This window comes from Amyelois transitella, chromosome 14, assembly GCF_032362555.1.
Source record: "Amyelois transitella isolate CPQ chromosome 14, ilAmyTran1.1, whole genome shotgun sequence".
NCBI lineage: Eukaryota > Metazoa > Arthropoda > Insecta > Lepidoptera > Pyralidae > Amyelois > Amyelois transitella.
Window position 1 is genome coordinate 9,743,137 of NC_083517.1, and position 18,466 is coordinate 9,761,602.

An 18,466-nucleotide genomic window follows, 5' to 3' on the forward strand; every position below is an offset into this window, starting at 1 on the left:
AGTGGCAGGTAGCCCATCGCCTAAAGGGTAATCCCAAGTATAAAAACCTATCTCTTAGTCGCATTTTATCCTCGACCTCTATTGGAAAGAGATGGAGTGATTCCGTTACTTTTTCTGTTGGTGCCAGAAATCAAACGGCACTTATAAAAAATATATACATTAAATAAATATGATAAAATTTAGTAAGATGTAATGTTTTTAAATCTGTAAGAGACGTTTTGAACTCGCCCAATTAATGTGTTACGTTCTTATCGTTGTATCTCAGGTATGTTTTTTGTTTATAGAAGCGAATATATATAATAAAAAACACCTAAGAAAAAAATTAAACGTACCTACTGTTCAATTTCAAGTACTAAGTAAGTTAATTTTTTACTTGAACGAACCTCACCTCACTTCTCTTAAGTTTGTTTCATTAACATTATGTGCTTTAATCTTTTCGCGCAAGCTGGTAAATTTAGGAGGCACCTGACGTGACCGTGATAACATCGAAAACTACTACCTAAGTATTACAGTAACGTTATTAACTAGTACGAATATTTCTGTCGCATCCCTAATATAAGGCAACCAATTGGTCAGCTGTCAAAATTTAAAAAGAAAAAAAATAAAAAATAGGAAAAATCCTCCATTGTAATCAGGGTCTGTTTCTGTTTTAATTTATAAAACAACTTATTTATTAACAGTTCTTTAAAGTATAATAAAATCTTTATATTTCTTATAGTTCTCTTCGAGTAGTTAGCTGTAGAATAGGACATTAGCGTAAGTAACAATGGAAGATAACCCTCCGAGCGATGACGAAGTTAACAACAGTCCAGTTAGTCCAAAAATTGGAGCTAAAAAGTTAAAGCTGAATGATGGAAGCTCTCAAGACAGCCTCAACAAGGATTCAGGTAATGAATATCTCTCGGTGCCCTTGAAATTGGTGACGTAAAACAATGTGTCGAATGTTGTCAAAATATTTTTTTAGGTTCTTCAAGTAAACGCGAGAAGGATGAGAATGTAGACAGTGGAGTTTCTGCTGATAAGTCTGAGAGTACTAGCAGCGATGATCGTGTCAATATGGCCGTGGAAGGGCCTTCCAATGAAGTGGTCAATGTGGCACCTTCAAGTAGTAATGTTAGAGCTATATTGCTTAACATAAGGCGCCCGAAACGCGGTCGGAATTATAGGAAACGAAAAACTCCAGATCGGGATTCAGATAGTAATGATTCTTCAAGGGATTCTGATGATTTGTCTGTGGAGGAAACTGTACTGAGTGTGAGAACACAGGAAAATAGCAATTCAGAGGTAGAAAGTGATGATTACCAAAGATATCTTGGTGGGTCCTTCTCTGAAATGTCGCCAAGTGGGTGAGTATGTTTTGTTAATTTTTTTATTGACTACTTGTTGTGTGGGGCTAACTGATGGAAATTCCAGAAAAAAGTAGCCTATAATACACCTGAAAGTCTATTTTGTATATCTGCCAAATTTTGTGAAAACAACAAGTTTATTCTTAACAAACAATCAAAAATGCAAATATTTTATTTTTATTATTAGTGTGGATTGTAAGTTATTGTGAAATACTTATCTAATTATCTAAGTGTTCTAATTCATTAATGCTGACAAGGCATATTGCTTATGTTCACCTTTTACTCAATGACTCAGATCGAGGTAAGATTACATTGTCAATGTTTGTGAATAATGCTGTAGATAGGCTTTAAAGCTTAGCATCAGAGGATGCAAAAGGGCATATTGACTGACTGGTATCTGATTTTGAAAATATTTTTTTATTAATTTGAAAATTAAAACAAAAATGAGATAAACTGAGTACATCATAGTTTTAGTCTGTATAGACTTGCTTCAGTGGTTTTGCTTAGCTTGGCCGGATAAGAAATTTTAAGTATGTTATTTATAATCTTTGAGAACATTCACATCCCTATGATCATGGAATTGTAAGTAACCTGGAAAACTCAATCAAAATAAAAAAAACTCAGAATTAAATCAAAGTCTCATAAATCTCAATGAGTCTTTTTTCTTAAGTTCTCTCTCAAATTAGTTAGAAACAGAATGTTTCTTACTGGAGTAATTAGAAAGAGACAAGAGTATAGTTTTTATGTATTTTTTTCCATCTGAAACTTGCTTAAGTCAATGGTTTTTCCAATTTGGCTACATATATTTCTCTACATTTAAGTGAAACATACATACATATAAATATGTGTTCACTTCTATATCCCTTGCAGCAACTAAAAGGCCACATTCAGCTGTATGGCTTAATGGAATTGAGTATCAAATAGTAAGGGGTAGCATATACATTTCCATGCCTATGAGTAGGTAGTTAGGAGTGGGAAGGCCTTGATTTGATCCTTAAGGACATTCTGGCAAAAGGTCAGGTCAATAGTACCTGACACCGCCAGGCTTGCATGAAGAGAGTGAATGTGGATGAAGTGAAAGAAACATGAAGATATCATACCAATTGAAAAGATGTAGTCTCCTATAGACTACATCTTTCCACTTTCCACGGAGGGGTACCTCCATGAAAATGGCGTGATTTTGTGTATTATAATATGAAATATAGTAAAGATTATTTTTTATCTTGAATTAAGTGAAAAAACAATTAATACTTGGACGAAGACTTTTATTTTAAAGACATCGAAACTTTTACAACTGGGAGCGCACACAATTATATAGAAGAACAGTATCCTCAGTGTTACCAGCATACAAATATAAAAATTAACACACTCCTATTACATTGTTACCAACACCCCCCCTCAATGTAATATACCCTTACAAAAGATATTTATTTATAAACTTATTCATACAAACCACAGTTTTTAATAAACCTTACAAGTAAATTTTTATTTAACGCTTTTGTGAACATATCTGCGGTTTGGTTTTCAGTTTTAATATATTTTAAAATTATTTTTCCACTTTTAATCAACTCTTTTATAAAATGAAATCTTATATCAATATGTTTTAACCTTTTAACACTCTCAGTGTTCGCTATCATTATGGCACTCTGATTGTCACAAAACATTGTGACCGGACACACTTTTACAATATTGAAATCTTTAAGTAAGTTAATTAGCCAGCACGCCTCACTAGCAGCCATACTGATGGCTATATACTCTGACTCAGTAGAAGACAGACTGACACTGGCCTGTTTTTTTGAAGACCAAGAAATTAAACAATCTGCAAACATGAAACAATAGCCAGTTGTCGACCTTCTATCCTTCAAATCTCCTCCCCAATTAGCATCACAATATCCCAATAATGAGTTGCTACTACATTTGTAAACAAGTTTGTAATTAGAAGTATATTTTACATATCTTAATACTCTCTTTAATGCAGTTAATAATGCATTATTTGCATTATTTTGGTACCTGCTCAACATTGACATAACAACACACAAATCAGGCCTTGTTCCTAACACTGCATAAGACAAGCAACCTATAATTTGTCTACATTTTCTTTCAATGTTTTTATCAATTACAGATTCATCTTTTTCTTCCAATATTTTAGTATTAAAGTTCAAATCCATTGGTGTACATATTCCTTTACAATTTTGCATATCAAATTTTTGCAATACACTTTCCAAATAGTCTTTTTGATTCAATTCAGTAATTCCCGTATCTAAATCCTGTTTTACATGAATACCCAAGAAGTTTGAAACTAAACCTAAATCCTTCATTTTAAATTTATTATTCAATAGTGACTTAAGATTACATATTTGTTTTTCATTATTACTAAACATAAGTAAATCATCGACATATAGTAAAACATATGTTTTTGCATTACCTTCACATTTTGTGTACAGACAAGGATCACTTTTTGATTTCACAAAACCTTCTTTTATAATTACTGAATTAAATTTATCATTCCAGTATTTTGGTGATTTTTTTAACCCATACAAAGATTTATTTAACTTAACAATCTTTTTATTGTCGCAATATGCACCTTCTGGTAATTCTAAATACACTTTTTCATCAATATCTCCATATAGGAAGGCTCCTGTAACATCCATTTGACTAATCGGTAAATTTAACTTTGCTGCTATACAAACAAATAATCTGAATGTTGACAATTTTGCTACTGGTGCATATATATCACATAAGTCTATTGTATCACACTGCTCAAAACCTCTCGCTACTAATCTAGCTTTATACTGTATATTATTATTCGAGTTTTTAATTTTAAATACCCACTTACCACTTACTGTCCTTTCAGTTACAGGTTCTTCACAAACAGCCCAAGTGTTGTTTTCCTTTAGGGTTTTTAATTCTCTTTGAACTGCTTCTTGCCACTTATTCGCGTCACTTCGTTTCATGGCATCTTGGTAAGTCTTTGGTTCATTTCCCTCGACATAGACATGATGACATTTGTAGAATGAAGTCTGTTTCCTATTTCGAGTACTCTTCTCACGTGTCGGTCTTTCTTCATTAGCATCATAGCTGGAATCTTCATCACTGGAACACGGTACATAGACACTGTCACCTTCGCTAGACAAGTTGAAGGTTTCCTCTTCAGGCGGTACTTCCTTTTCATTTTCCATCCTTTTTCCTTCATCTTCATTCTTCTCCTCCCTGTCTTTAGTATGCCCTTGACTTGTCTCTTCCTTCTTCTCCATAGTATTATCCAGCATAACTAATTGCTCTTTCTGTTTCACCCCTTTTTCTAAAAATACAACGTCTCTTTTTACTTCAACACTATTCTTTTCCGAGAAGAATATTCTGTAGCCTTTGACATCTTCGCCATACCCAACCATGACTCCTTTCTCTCCTTTAGGGTCCCATTTCTTTCTCTTCTCCTTTGGAACATGGACATATACCGGATTTCCAAAAACTTTAAGACCCGTTATATCAAATTGTTTGCCTGTCCACGTTTCATATGGGGTTTTTCCTGTTTCATTGCTTTTACTTGTTCTATTTATCACATATGCTGCAGTATGAACAGCTTCTGCCCACAGCTTCTTGGGCAAACCTGCTGCACACAACATTGTACGTGCTGATTCTATTAGAGTTCGATTTTCTCTCTCTGCCTTGCCATTTTGTTCAGGTGTATATGGCACCGTCATTTGGTGAGTTATTCCACGTTTCTCGAACACATTTTGTAGTTCTTTGTTCACAAACTCTAGTCCATTATCGCTCCTAAAACACAGTACTTTGTTTTTGGTTATATTTTCAGCCTTGTACAAAAAATTCTCAATACACTTCTTCACTTCATCTTTCCCTTTTACAAAGTACACTGATCTGTAGTTTGAGTAGTCATCTTTAAGAACGACAAAATATCTGGAGCCTCCCACGGATGGTACCTCCATGGGCCCGCACGTGTCTGCATGTATTAACTCACATGGCTTACTTGTTTTATTTTCACTGGCACTGAAAGGCAAACGATGTATTTTGCCTTCCAAGCAACCTTCACACTTAAAGTCCGCGTCTTTTACTTCAATGTTGTTATTTTTAAGCACTGTTCTTACATACTGTAAGTTTTGGTGAGCAAGTTTTTCGTGCCACTCTTTAAGTCCAGATTTCACATCAGTCGGATTTGCTATCTCACACTTATAACGCACGTCCATATAGTACATATCTCCGTTACGACACGCTACGGCACACACAGAATTTTCCTTGTAAAATTTACAGAATTTAGTGTCCATTTTCACAATATAACCTTTTTCTGTTGCGCATTTGACGGAAAACAGGTTTGTTTTTAATTCCGGAACGAAGAGTACGTTGTCTATGGTTGTGTTCACCCATTCGCGGCCATTAAATACCTCTACCGCCACCTGTCCGAACCCGAGTGCACTAATTTCTTCGCCATTTCCAATGATAACTGTTTTATTGTTCGACGATAAATATGTGGTAAATAGGTTGCGATCACGGCACATATGTTGACTAGCGCCCGAGTCCACTAACCACTGAGATTGTTGGACGTGTCTATTTACATTCATCACCATAAAAGCGTTACTTTTACTGTCTTTTTCCCGATTCTTCTTGAAATAGCACTCACTTTTTGTATGTCCTACTTTCTTGCAGTAATAACACCTTTTTCCCGGTCTATTGTCGTGTCCCGAACCCTTGTTTTGATTACATTCATTTTGATAATGTCCCAGCTTATTACACTTATAACACTTAATGTTTTTCTTAGCTACGAACGCCGATGCTGACGAGTTTTGAGGTTCCTTTTCGTTTATTCGTTCCTCTTCTATCAATAATCTCGCAACGAGATTATCTAGCGTTTGTTTCTCGTCCGGCGCGGACTCCCATGCCGACACAAAATGCTTATACATATCTGGAAGTGACATTAACACTTTTGTTATGACGAACCTTTCTGAAATATCTTCCCCCATCTGTTTGAGCTGGTTTCTTAATTCTTCTATTTTAGATAAGAATGTAGACATCGCGGTGCCCTCCTCGTACTTATATTGAAAAAAACGTTGTTGAACAATATGAATACTTGTTTCAGATTTTTGCTCATACACACTCGCAAGTTTTCGCCACATTTCCGCCGACGTGGTACAAGTTATGATATGCATCATCACGCTTTCCGACATTCTTGTAACAAGCCATGACTGAGCCTTCGCGTCTTTCTTTTCCCATGCAGCCTTCTCACCCGCCGCCTCTGGTTTCACACTTCTCCCGTCTACTACCTCTAGCAAACCTTGACCCCGTAGTAAAACGACGGTTTGGAACTTCCAAATATTCCAGTTAGATGCTCCTTCGAGCTTCGTGTGCGTCTGGAGTCTAAAACTATTTTCGTCTTCCATCTTCCTGTTCGTCCCTACCTTGCTTATTGCTTCACTCGCTCGCAAGTTTTTATTATTTTCTAACCTCAACGCCACGCACGCGGTAAAAGTATTTTTTGACGAAACAGTTTTTTTTTTATTGTTTTAACTTTTGTTTCTCAGGCTTATGTGCCTGGGCCAATAACCTCTTGAATTAAGTGAAAAAACAATTAATACTTGGACGAAGACTTTTATTTTAAAGACATCGAAACTTTTACAACTGGGAGCGCACACAATTATATAGAAGAACAGTATCCTCAGTGTTACCAGCATACAAATATAAAAATTAACACACTCCTATTACATTGTTACCAACATTTTATTCAGGAGTTCCTCATCATCTTCAGAGACCAATGATAGTTATGATTCGGACGTTACCGATGATGTCGCCAGGCAATCCGATGACACGGACAGTGATAATCTGGTGTGGTCGAGGTTTGAAGTCGGGGGCGCTGAGAGCACTGACACTAGCGTTCTGTTGAAGGAGAGGCCCAAACACAACTATCATATATGTAGAGGTGAGGAATTTGTGTTAAATGTTATTGTTTGTTACTTTTTCTTATTTGTATCTTCTTAACGAATCTGCATGAGATTTCACACTTAAATTGGAATTGAGATTCAGATTGTGAGAGGTTACAAGCCCATCAAGGGCATCAGGGTCAGGTTCTCCTGCAATGGGTTACAAAGGTCAGATGGGAGTTGCTTCGTTTAAAAACCTGACTCACCCAATCCAGGATCCATGGTCAAAGGCTTACCCTAGCTCTTCTTTAGAGTTTCAACCAGACTAAAGCCAGGAGGAAGAAGATTGTAGAAGTATATTTTATTTATTGTTCACAGAAATAATAAACCGCGAGATGGGACTGACATTTCCGTGCGGCAAGACAGGCAAATATGAAGTGATGTTTGAGAAAAAATTTTACAGTTCCTTGCATTCAATCTATCGTTTGGATAAGTTGCACTACCTCAACGAACACAAAGGCTGTGTTAATTCTATAAATTTTCACCCGGAAGGTGAGTTGTGCGAGGCAATGTGGAATGCCTCTTTGCGAAATTGATTTAGTGAAGATTAAATCTAACCCCCGCAGCTTCTATCACTAAGCCCAACAGCTGAACGTAGCCTATCAGTCTTTTCAAGACTGTTGACTCTGGCTACTCCGCAAGGGATACAATACAATACGAATTATCTTTTTTGCCCATTAAAGTACATACATATGTAGTTGAAACGTACATTATGAATATGTCGAGCAAAGGCGGACTTATCGCTAAGCAATCTCTTCCAGCCAACCTTTGGGTAGTGAAAGGTAAAATCTTGGAACCAGGTGGGCATAGACGTCATTATATGTATGTACTAATAATATGATGGATATAACTTTATTAAAATGAAAAATTACATGAAAAAATGCCTGCTAGGGCCTATTTTCTGAATAAAATATTGATGATTTTGACATTGCCTCTGCATTCCAGGCCACCTTCTAGCGTCAGGGTCAGACGACACCCACGTGATAGTGTGGGACTGGGCCCGGAACATACCCCTGCAGAAGATTAAGACGGGTCACAAGTCCAACGTGTTTCAAAGCAAGTTCCTCTACCTCAATGCTGAGAGTCAGTTGAACATCGTCACTTGTGCTAGAGATGGCCAGGTGAGTTTGAAAATTATAATCTATACTAATATTACAAAGCTGAAGAGTTTGTTTGTTTGTTTGAACGCGCTAATCTCAGGAACTACTGGTTTGAATTGAAAAATTCTTTTTGTGTTGAATAGACCATTTATCGAGGAAGGCTTTATAACATCACGCTGCAATTTTTAGGAGCGAAGAAATAATGGAAAATGTGAAAAAAAAAACGGAAAATTATTCAATGATGCCCAAAATAACTATTCCACGTGGACGAAGTCGCGGGCCCAGCTAGTCTATACTAATATTATAAAGCTGAAGAGTTAGTTTTAACGCGCTAATCTCTGGAACTAGTTATTCGAATTGAAAAAATACTATATATAAGCAAACATATATCATAAAGCCAAACAGCTGAACGTGTGGTCTAACACAAAGACGTAAAAAAAAAAATCTTTTATTAGACAACAACATAGTTTTAACTTAAAATTTAGGTGCTGGAGCCATCTTTTAAGCAAAAGAATGCTTGTGCCAGATGACTCCGCTCTTCTTATCGATAAGATACATAAATGTTACCTAAAGTTGGCTCTGTCTAAAACAGCTGAACGTGTGGTCTATCAGTCTTTTAAAAACTGTTGGCCCTGAATTGACCCCGCAAGGGATATATACGTGATTCTAAGTATGTATGTGAATCGGTGAACGTGTATCAGTCTTTTAAAAACTGTTGGCCCTATCTACCGCGCAAGGCATATATACGTGATTCTAAGTATGTATGTGAATCGGTGAACGTGTATCAGTTTTTTAAAAACTGTTGGCCCTGAATTGACCTCGCAAGGGATATATACGTGATTCTAAGTATGTATGTGAATCGGTGAACGTGTATCAGTTTTTTAAAAACTGTTGGCCCTGAATTGACCTCGCAAGGGATATATACGTGATTCTAAGTATGTATGTGAATCGGTGAACGTGTATCAGTCTTTTAAAAACTGTTGGCCCTGAATTGACCCCGCAAGGGATATATACGTGATTCTAAGTATGTATGTGAATCGGTGAACGTGTATCAGTCTTTTAAAAACTGTTGGCCCTGAATTGACTCCGCAAGGGATATATACGTGATTCTAAGTATGTATGTGAATCGGTGAACGTGTATCAGTCTTTTAAAAACTGTTGGCCCTGAATTGACTCCGCAAGGGATATATACGTGATTCTAAGTATGTATGTGAATCGGTGAACGTGTATCACTCTTTTAAAAACTGTTGGCCCTGAATTGACTCCGCAAGGGATATATACGTGATTCTAAGTATGTATGTGAATCGGTGAACGTGTATCAGTCTTTTAAAAACTGATGGCCCTGAATTGACTCCGCAAGGGATATATACGTGATTCTAAGTATGTATGTGAATCGGTGAACGTGTATCAGTCTTTTAAAAACTGTTGGCCCTGAATTGACCCCGCAAGGGATATATACGTGATTCTAAGTATGTATGTGAATCGGTGAACGTGTATCAGTCTTTTAATAACCGTTGGCCCTGAATACCCCGCAAGAGATATATACGTGATTATAAGTATGTATGTGAATCGGTGAACGTGTATCAGTCTTTTAAAAACTGTTGGCCCTGAATTGACCCCGCAAGGGATATATACTTACGTGATGATAAGCATGTATGTGAATTGCAATTTGAAGGTGCGCCTCCTGCAATGCCCCCCGAGCGGCGGGCCGGCCGTGGCGCGGCGCCGCCTCCTCTCGCACGCGCGCGCAGCCCACAAGCTGCACGTGTGCGCGGCCGAGCCGCACGTCGTCATCTCCGCCGCCGAGGACGGGCTCGTCATGCAGTGCGACGTCAGGGACGACCACCCTTCCAGGTCGGTGGACTGTTATTGTCTATGGTAGCACGTTTATGTCGTAGTTCAAGGTCAGTGGTGATGTTTTTTGTCTATGGTCTCACATTCGTGGCCTTTCAGCCTCTTCAAGGTGATGGCAAAAGATTTAGACTATATTTAAATTCATATAATTTTTTTTTATTCATTATTATGTGACATTTTAATATCATTTAATAAGTGTAATATATTTGGTTTCACAACATTGGTTGTAGTCAAATAAAATACTTAAAACTAAGTTTACTGCCGCTTCCAAAGAGTAAATGCAGAAGAAGCGGTAACAAACTGCACTGCAACATTTTCTTCTATAACATCAATTTCACAATTAACCAAACCGAGAAACACAATATGTACACCACGGGTTTTCCAGTCCACATATCTTTTATAAGTTTTTCAATTGTTTCATAACTAAATATGTATGTATGAAATGAAATTATTCTTTAAAAAGAAAGATGTTACAAATGGGTGTTAGAAAAATATGTGATCTTACATGTTCCGCCAGAAGTATGGCATGTAAAATTGTTTCGTAATAAATTAATTTCAAAATTAGTAATTATACAATTTAAAATTGAAATAATCATCAATGGAATAAAAACAATGAAAAATTAAAAATTCTAGCAGTCTATTCTTAAATTTATTAATTGGCAAAGACTTGTTGTATGAGTCTGGTAGTTTATTATATATTTTAATGCACATGCAATATGAACTCCTATGTATCCTACTACTATTATAAAGGCGAAAGTTTGTATGGATGTTTGTTACTCTTTCACGCAAAAACTACTGAACCGATTACCATGAAATTTGGTATGTAGGTAGCTGAAGACCCAGAATAACACATAGGCTACTTTTTATCCAAGAGTTCCCGCGGGATTGATAGGGTTTCCATGCGGACGAAGTCGCGGGCGGCCTCTAGTGTATGTATATATATGTATGTATCCTCTGTCCGTCAGGTTGTTCCAAGTGCGCGACCAGCGGCGCACGATCCCGCTGTACAGCGTGAGCGGGCACCCGCTGGAGCCGCGCCAGCTGGCCGTGGCGGGCCGCGACAGGTTCGTGCGCGTCTACGACAGGAGGAAGTCCACCAAGCCGCTGCTGATGTATTGCCCCTCCGCTTTTGTGCTTCATGTGAGTCTTATATGTATATGTTTGAAGTTTGCATCTTAGTTGAGTTTTATCATGTTTGAACTTGCACCAGCCCATCTACTAGTTGGTCAAATAGGGTTTGAACTTGCACCAGCCTGTCTACTAGTTGGTCAAGATGGGTTTGTCTAATCCATCAGATTTAGAATAAAGTCTTATATGTGTGTGTTTGAAGTTTGACCAGCCTGTTTACTATTTGGTCAAGATGGGTTTGTCTAATCCATCAGATTTAGAATAGAGTAAAGTCTTATATGTGTATGTTTGAAGTTTGACCAGCCCGTCTACTAGTTGGTCAAGATGGGTTTGTCTAATCCATCAGATTTAGATTAGAGTAAAGTCTTATATGTGTGTGTTTGAAGTTTGACCAGCCTGTTTATTATTTGGTCAAGATGGGTTTGTCTAATCCATCAGATTTAGATTAAAGTCTTATATGTGTATGTTTGAAGTTTGACCAGCCCGTCTACTAGTTGGTCAAGATGGGTTTGTCTAATCCATCAGATTTAGATTAGAGTAAAGTCTTATATGTGTATGTTTGAAGTTTGACCAGCCCGTTTACTAGTTGGTCAAGATGGGTTTGTCTAAGCCGATTCAGATTTAGAATAGAATAGATTTATTTTCAAAATTGGATACAAGGTAACACTTATTGATGTCACATAACTTAAATCTAATTATAACTACTACCGCTTCCAAAGCGCATGTGTAGAAGAAGCGGCGGAACAAACTGCACTGCAGCATTTTCATCGGATGTCAATTTACAAATATAGATCTTAAATCTAAATCGTGGACGAATGCACATTGTCTACATTAAAAAACATGAATGAATGTAGAACTAATTATGTCAATACGAATTTGGTTGAAAAAACATATGTTGTCTTTAGTCTTGACCTGACCTTCCACCAGCCCGTCCACCATTTGGTCAAGATAGGTTCATCTAAGCCACCAGATTTAGTTGAAGTATGTTCATCTTTAGTCTTGACCTGACTTTTTACCTTCTTTCTTTCATTTCAACCAGTCTTTATCCCTTGTTGGATAGACAGAACCAGCAGTCCTGAAGACTGATAAGTCACGTTCAGCTTGAGAGCTTGACGGTTGAATTGAGATTCAAATAGTGACAGGTTGCTTGCCCATCGCCCAAAACAAGAATCCGAAGTTTATAAGCCAATCCCTAAGTCGCTTTTTTGCGAAATCCATGGAAAAGAGGAGCAGCAGTCCCAGTCTTCATTTTATTAGTGCTGGGAACCACACGGCACAGTTATCTCGTTGTATCACGTGTATTTTTTTTTTTTTTTGCAGAACGGTCAAAAGAAATCTACGCGCTACGCTATGATGCACATGACTTGTGCTGTTTACAACCACGACGGCACCGAGATACTCGGCTCTTACAACGATGAGGACATCTACCTGTTTGATACTAAGAAAGACGTGTACGACAAGTTAGTATCCGTTATATGTAGATCTTACATACATACATATAATCACGTCTATATCCCTTGCGGGGTAGACAGAGCCAACAGTCCTGAGCGGACTGATAGGCCACGTTCAGCTATTTGGCTTTAAGATAGAATTGAGATTCGAATAGTGACAAGTTGCTAGCCTATCGCCTAAAAAAAGAATCTCAAGTTTGTAAGCTTATCCCTTAGTCGCCTTTTACGACATCCATGGGAAAGAGATGGAGTGGTCCTATTCTTTTTTGTATTGGTGCCGGGAACCACACGGCACTTGTAGATCTTTATTTCCGTTATTCATATATGTAGTCATGTCTTTGTCCCTTGCGGGGTAGACAGAGCCAACAGCCTTGATGAGACTGATGATGATGATGGTTAACAATTATAAACTTGATTGTACATGCTCGTCGGACGAATTGCGAAAGTGACTAAATACAGCACGAGACAAGTAGAAAATGTTGTCTAGTTAAGCCGAGAGACGTGATAATAATGCGACGTACTAAGCTGAGCTGTCAACTAAGCCATTATTTTTAATTCCGATGCCCAACAGGGTTCACATTGTATCTATTTATAAGCTATAACTGTAATCAAACTGATGTACCTTATGATATGCAATAAAGAATTTGAAATTGAAACCTGTCACTATTTGAATCTCAATTCTATCATTAAGCCAAATAGCTGAACGTGGCCATTCAGTCTTTTCAAGACTGTTGTCTTTATCTACCCCGTAAGGGATATAGACGTGACCATATGTATGTATGTATGTGTATTCTTCTTCCAGAGATGACACGACCGGCGCCAAAGACGGTTACACGCACCGCTATAGCGGTCACAGGAACAGCGCTACGTTCAAAGGCGTAGCATTCTTCGGGCCAAAGAGCGAATACATTGTGTCCGGGTCGGATTGTTCCTACATCTATATATGGGAGAAGAACAGTGAAGCCATAGTGCAATGGCTGAAGGGTGATGAAAATGGAGTGGTTAGTATAAAGCTGAAGAGTTATTCTAAGTTTAATTGATATTGTGAAGTTGACGTTGTTGAAGAAAATGCTGCAGTGCAGTTTGTTACCGCTTCTTCTGCACTGACGCCTTGGAAGCGGCAGTACATTTATTTGACGTCAACCAATGTTGTTAAACCATACGTTTAGACAATTATTAAGCGATATGAAGTATCCTATAATAATGAATAAAAATAAAAAGATTGTTTGTTTGATCGCGCTAATATCAGGAACTAGTGGTTTGAATTGAAAAATTATTTTTGTGTTGAATAGACCATTTGTCGAGGCAGGCTTTAGGCTGTATAACATCACGCTTCAACTTTTAAGAGCGAAGGAATAATGGATAATGTGAAAAAGAACTAGGAAAATTATTCATCCTTGAGGGCTTCAATGATGCCCAAAATAACTATTCCACGCGGACGAAGTCGCGGGCGCAGCTAGTATATCTATAATGCGCAATAAACAGTTCACAAACAAACAATATGTATCTATTATTTTCCAGGTGAACTGCATAGAAGGTCACCCCCGATGCCCCGTGCTGGCCAGCAGTGGGCTGGACAGGGACGTGAAGATCTGGTGGCCAGCGCTGCGGAAAGACCCCAAATATGATGGACTGGAAAATGTAATAGGCTATTTGACAAAGTTCTAAAAACTATCTTAGGGTATTTATTTGTTTATAAGGAGCCCTACAAAAATACTTTTATGCTTTTATTACAGCTATTTTATTAAAAAATCGAAAAAGAAAATGAAATATTCAAATATGCCGCCAAAACGCGACTTTTAGCAATATGGCGACCATGGCATGCAGTGACGTAAATTTCGTGTAAATATCATACAAAGCTTGTTGGTGTTTTGAAAATTTTTGATTTTCTCTTGTTTTATTTAACTTGTGCCACGTCATATGTGTGAAAATTATTAAAATGAGTTCCTATAAATGTTGTGCAGTGCCTTAATGCACTAATACAACAATAAAATCTCCTACGAAACTGTTTTTTTCTATGCCGATGGATTTGAATATTCGCAAGAAGTGGTTTCAGATCATGATCTAAGATCACTGGTTACCAAGATATACTTACATTGATGTTTTCACATTCCTCAGTTCGGTAGCATAGAAATCTGGATTGTTTTTGTAGAAGACGCCAACCATTATTGCGTCCACTTTTGGTAGGTTTCGACTGTCAGCTTTCGCGGAATTGGTTTCCATTATTAAATACCTTTGTTATCTGAGTAATCCTGAGCGATTAAACACTTATAAAATCTTGAAAAATAATAGCGAACTCTAAGGAACGGTACGATCCACAGCCTGTTTGTGGATAATTGACGTCATAATAGAAATAGCCAATCACGTTCGTTTTTAGTCACGTGACAGCTGCATAAAAAAACCTAATTTTCTGAGACGGATTTTGTTAAAATAATGCAATATTTTTATCTCGCGTTATTACAAATCGCTCCAAAAAAATAATATTAAGACTGATGACATAAAAGAAATGTATATTTTTAATACAGTCAAATAGCCTATTATCATCATTAAATTGAATAGTAGACACACATACATACATACATATATACATATGGTCACGTCTATATCCCTATTGCGGTAGACAGAGCCAACAGTCTCAAAAAGACTGAAAGGCCATGTTCAGCTGTTGGTTAAATGATGGAATTGACATACAAATAGTTTGTTCCGCCGCTTCTTCACATGCGCTTTGGAAGCGATAGTAGATATAATAATATTTAAGTTATGTGATTTTGCATCACATAACTTAAATCTTATTATATCTAAGTATTCAATTTTGTAAAAAAAAAACCTATTCTATTCAAATAGTGACAGGTTGCTAACCCATCGCCTGTAAGAAGTATCACCAGTTTGTTAACCTTACCCTTAATGGCCTTTTACGACATCCATTGCAAAAGATACGGAACGGTTCTATTCTAAAATTCCGGGAACCACACGGCAACTTATATATTAATTAAAGACATTACCGCTGCACTCAATAATAATATCGCTTACATACATACATACATAAAATCACGCCTCTTTCCCGGAGGGGTAGGCAGAGACTACCTCCTTCCACTTGCCACGATCTCTGCATACTTCCTTCGCTTCATCCACATTCATAACTCTCTTCATGCAAGCTCGGCGGTTTCGGGTACTTTTGACCTGACCCTTTACCAGGACGTTCTTAATAATATCGCTTGTTTTCATATATTTCAGCAAATCAAAGAGAACAGGTCCAAGGTTCGAAGTACTCTGTTCCACGATTTCCTGCCAACGTTGTACACGGCGTGGCGCGGAGAGAACTTGCTGCCTGATGACGACGACGGACCGGGAGCCCTATACCGGGAGAACATTGACTTTGACGGCAACGTGTGCACGGCTTTCTAGTGAACGTTGTAACGTAACGGTGATCGGATGTGTTTGTGACATTTGTAAATGGATATTGTAGGTGATGTGGACATTAACTGAAAATTTAAAAGTTGAAATTTTTTTTGGAAAAATTTTTGATTTTTTTTAATCTTGGCGTATTTATAGTCACACGCTCTCTGACTATGCTTCGGGGCTTGGGGTCCGATTTCCTGCAAACTTTTGCTTTGTCTTGAAATTTTTGGATATTTCTTTCGAGAGACATTTAGAAACTCTAAAAAATACTGTCTGTGTGACTGTGGTCATTCAAATTTTTTTTTTTTATTGTAATGTATTGTAAAGGAGTTTAGTATTTCCAGTTTGTAACTACTTTTGTGGTTAATTCTATGAAGGTAGACCGCTTTCAGAGATACATTCAAAAATGGAAGTCTGACCACATAATTTAAAAATAGTACACTGAAACCAGCTATATACATTTACAAATGAGACTAGAAATACCTACCGATTTCTAATAAACATTTAAAAATAGAACTCTGTATTCATAACCGTTGTTAAGGCGCCAACTATTGATTGCCATTGTTTTTTTTTATTGTACCGCTTTATAGATATCAAACTTATACGCACCTATGAATGTGTATACGGACCGTTAAAAAAAATACTAAATACAACTTGAACTAAGTGTGTAAATGCTTGGTACTTGAAAATTTTAATTTGAGATTAAAATCAAGGAGATGTGCTAGCATGAGAATAAGTCTTTTACATAAAGACGTCAAAATGTATGTATGTATGATTCCAGAAATCAAAATAGGAAGCTGGGTGTAAAAATTGTATAAAACTTTAAACTTTTTCATTAAACTCTCTTAGATATCTGTTCAGATTAGAGGTAGGCTAATTCTAAAACTGGTATTTTGCTCGCAAATTTATTTTCGTCAGTTGGCTAGCACTATCAAAGATTTAAATGAGCGAGCATCGATAGACTATCTTACGTATGAGTATTGATTTACCCGTAGAATTCAGAATACGATGAGACTATAGAAGTGCTAAGTACTGGTAAATGTGACGTTGAAAGTTGGGGCAGTCACACCATCAAAGCACTTTTTTTGACTTTACATCTGAATCCGAGATTCGACAGTTTGATAACTACGTAAAAAATTGTGCGATTATTTCGTAGTATGGCATTTCTACTGACTTATATCGTTCTGATTTCCATGGATAAATTTATGGTTAACGACGGTTTTCTATATTTATTTATAATAATGGTGGTATTATGGTTGAAAAAGCCATTATAATTGTTTTTCGTTTAATATCACAGGTATGCGAGATTTTAGAAATAAGTGATTCGTACAATTTAAATTATCACTTGTTTGTATTGTTTGATCATCATACCACTTTCTAATAGTGGCAAGATTTAATCCTGTGTGATAAAAATTGTAAAAGTTTAAACCTTATTGTGAAAATTGTTGATATTACTTTTTATATTTCAATTATATGTTTATATAAGTATTTATGTACTAAGCTAATTTTAGATGTATGTGATAAAAGAATATAGCTTTTTGTTTCATTGTTTGTTGCGTTCTCAAGAATCTTTTATTTTTACCTTAGATTAGTGATTTTATCGTGAAATGATTAAAGAGGAGGCTTAATTATTACAGATTTGATTTTCTTTTAACACAAATTTTCAAAGTTTTCGTTTTTTTAGTCCCGACATCCTTTTACTACAATTCCTCCTGCTATATTATAAACTCTTGTATATAAGTTGAACAAAAATGGCGGCGGCCATATAAAACCTCGATTGATACCTACAAACGTGCACCAAGTATAGGTCCAATATACCCCGGGTACTATAAATATATATATAACAAATGTACTCATGCCTTTTAAATATGAAATAGGAATTAAATATCTAAACAGTGAAGTTTTTAAATGTAGATTAGTATGTATCGTAAAATCTGTAATGTTTGATTTTACTAATTTCTTCGAATTAATTATTTTTAAACAATCTATGGTTAAAAAAAAATGAAGTTAATCCATGATAGGTCAAAATATTATATGTGAATTACGAGTGTGAATTTCGAGCGAAAACCGCGAAATTTTTCTTTTACTTTCATCAGAACGGTTTAGAAATGGTCCAAATTTAGAAAAATATTTCAAGTGGCTTTATGAAATATTTGATGAGACCTTTTTATCTTAACATATAGTGCAAAACAATATTTTAACAGAATATAGGTAGTTATTATAATAGTAAATAACAAAAATCTTTCCATATAACTGTTTAT

At 36.5% G+C, this 18,466-nt stretch overlaps 2 protein-coding genes across 2 annotated transcripts in view; one reads left to right on the top strand and one right to left on the bottom strand.

Annotated features, from left to right (window-relative positions):
- LOC106132326 (STE20-related kinase adapter protein alpha) overlaps positions 1–18,466 on the bottom strand; it is a 204,459-nt gene that overhangs the window by 102,519 nt on the left and 83,474 nt on the right. The window lies entirely within an intron of this gene.
- LOC106132401 (DDB1- and CUL4-associated factor 8) lies at positions 551–17,841 on the top strand. Its single transcript, XM_013331801.1, has 12 exons — positions 551–636; positions 719–887; positions 965–1,346; positions 7,082–7,272; positions 7,592–7,765; positions 8,219–8,394; positions 10,049–10,227; positions 11,193–11,367; positions 12,676–12,815; positions 13,609–13,807; positions 14,328–14,447; positions 16,041–17,841. Exons 2-12 carry the CDS (start codon positions 767–769, stop codon positions 16,209–16,211), a joined length of 2,028 nt encoding a protein of 675 aa, XP_013187255.1. The 5' UTR covers positions 551–636; positions 719–766; the 3' UTR covers positions 16,212–17,841.

Excerpts from the sequence above, each read along its gene's own strand:
- LOC106132401 (XM_013331801.1), top strand. The coding sequence starts at position 767 with ATGGAAGATAACCCTCCGAGCGATGACGAAGTTAACAACAGTCCAGTT. Across the intron at positions 8,395-10,048 it reads CTTGTGCTAGAGATGGCCAG|GTGCGCCTCCTGCAATGCCC; the intron begins GTGAGTTTGAAA and ends TGCAATTTGAAG. Across the intron at positions 14,448-16,040 it reads AATATGATGGACTGGAAAAT|CAAATCAAAGAGAACAGGTC; the intron begins GTAATAGGCTAT and ends CATATATTTCAG.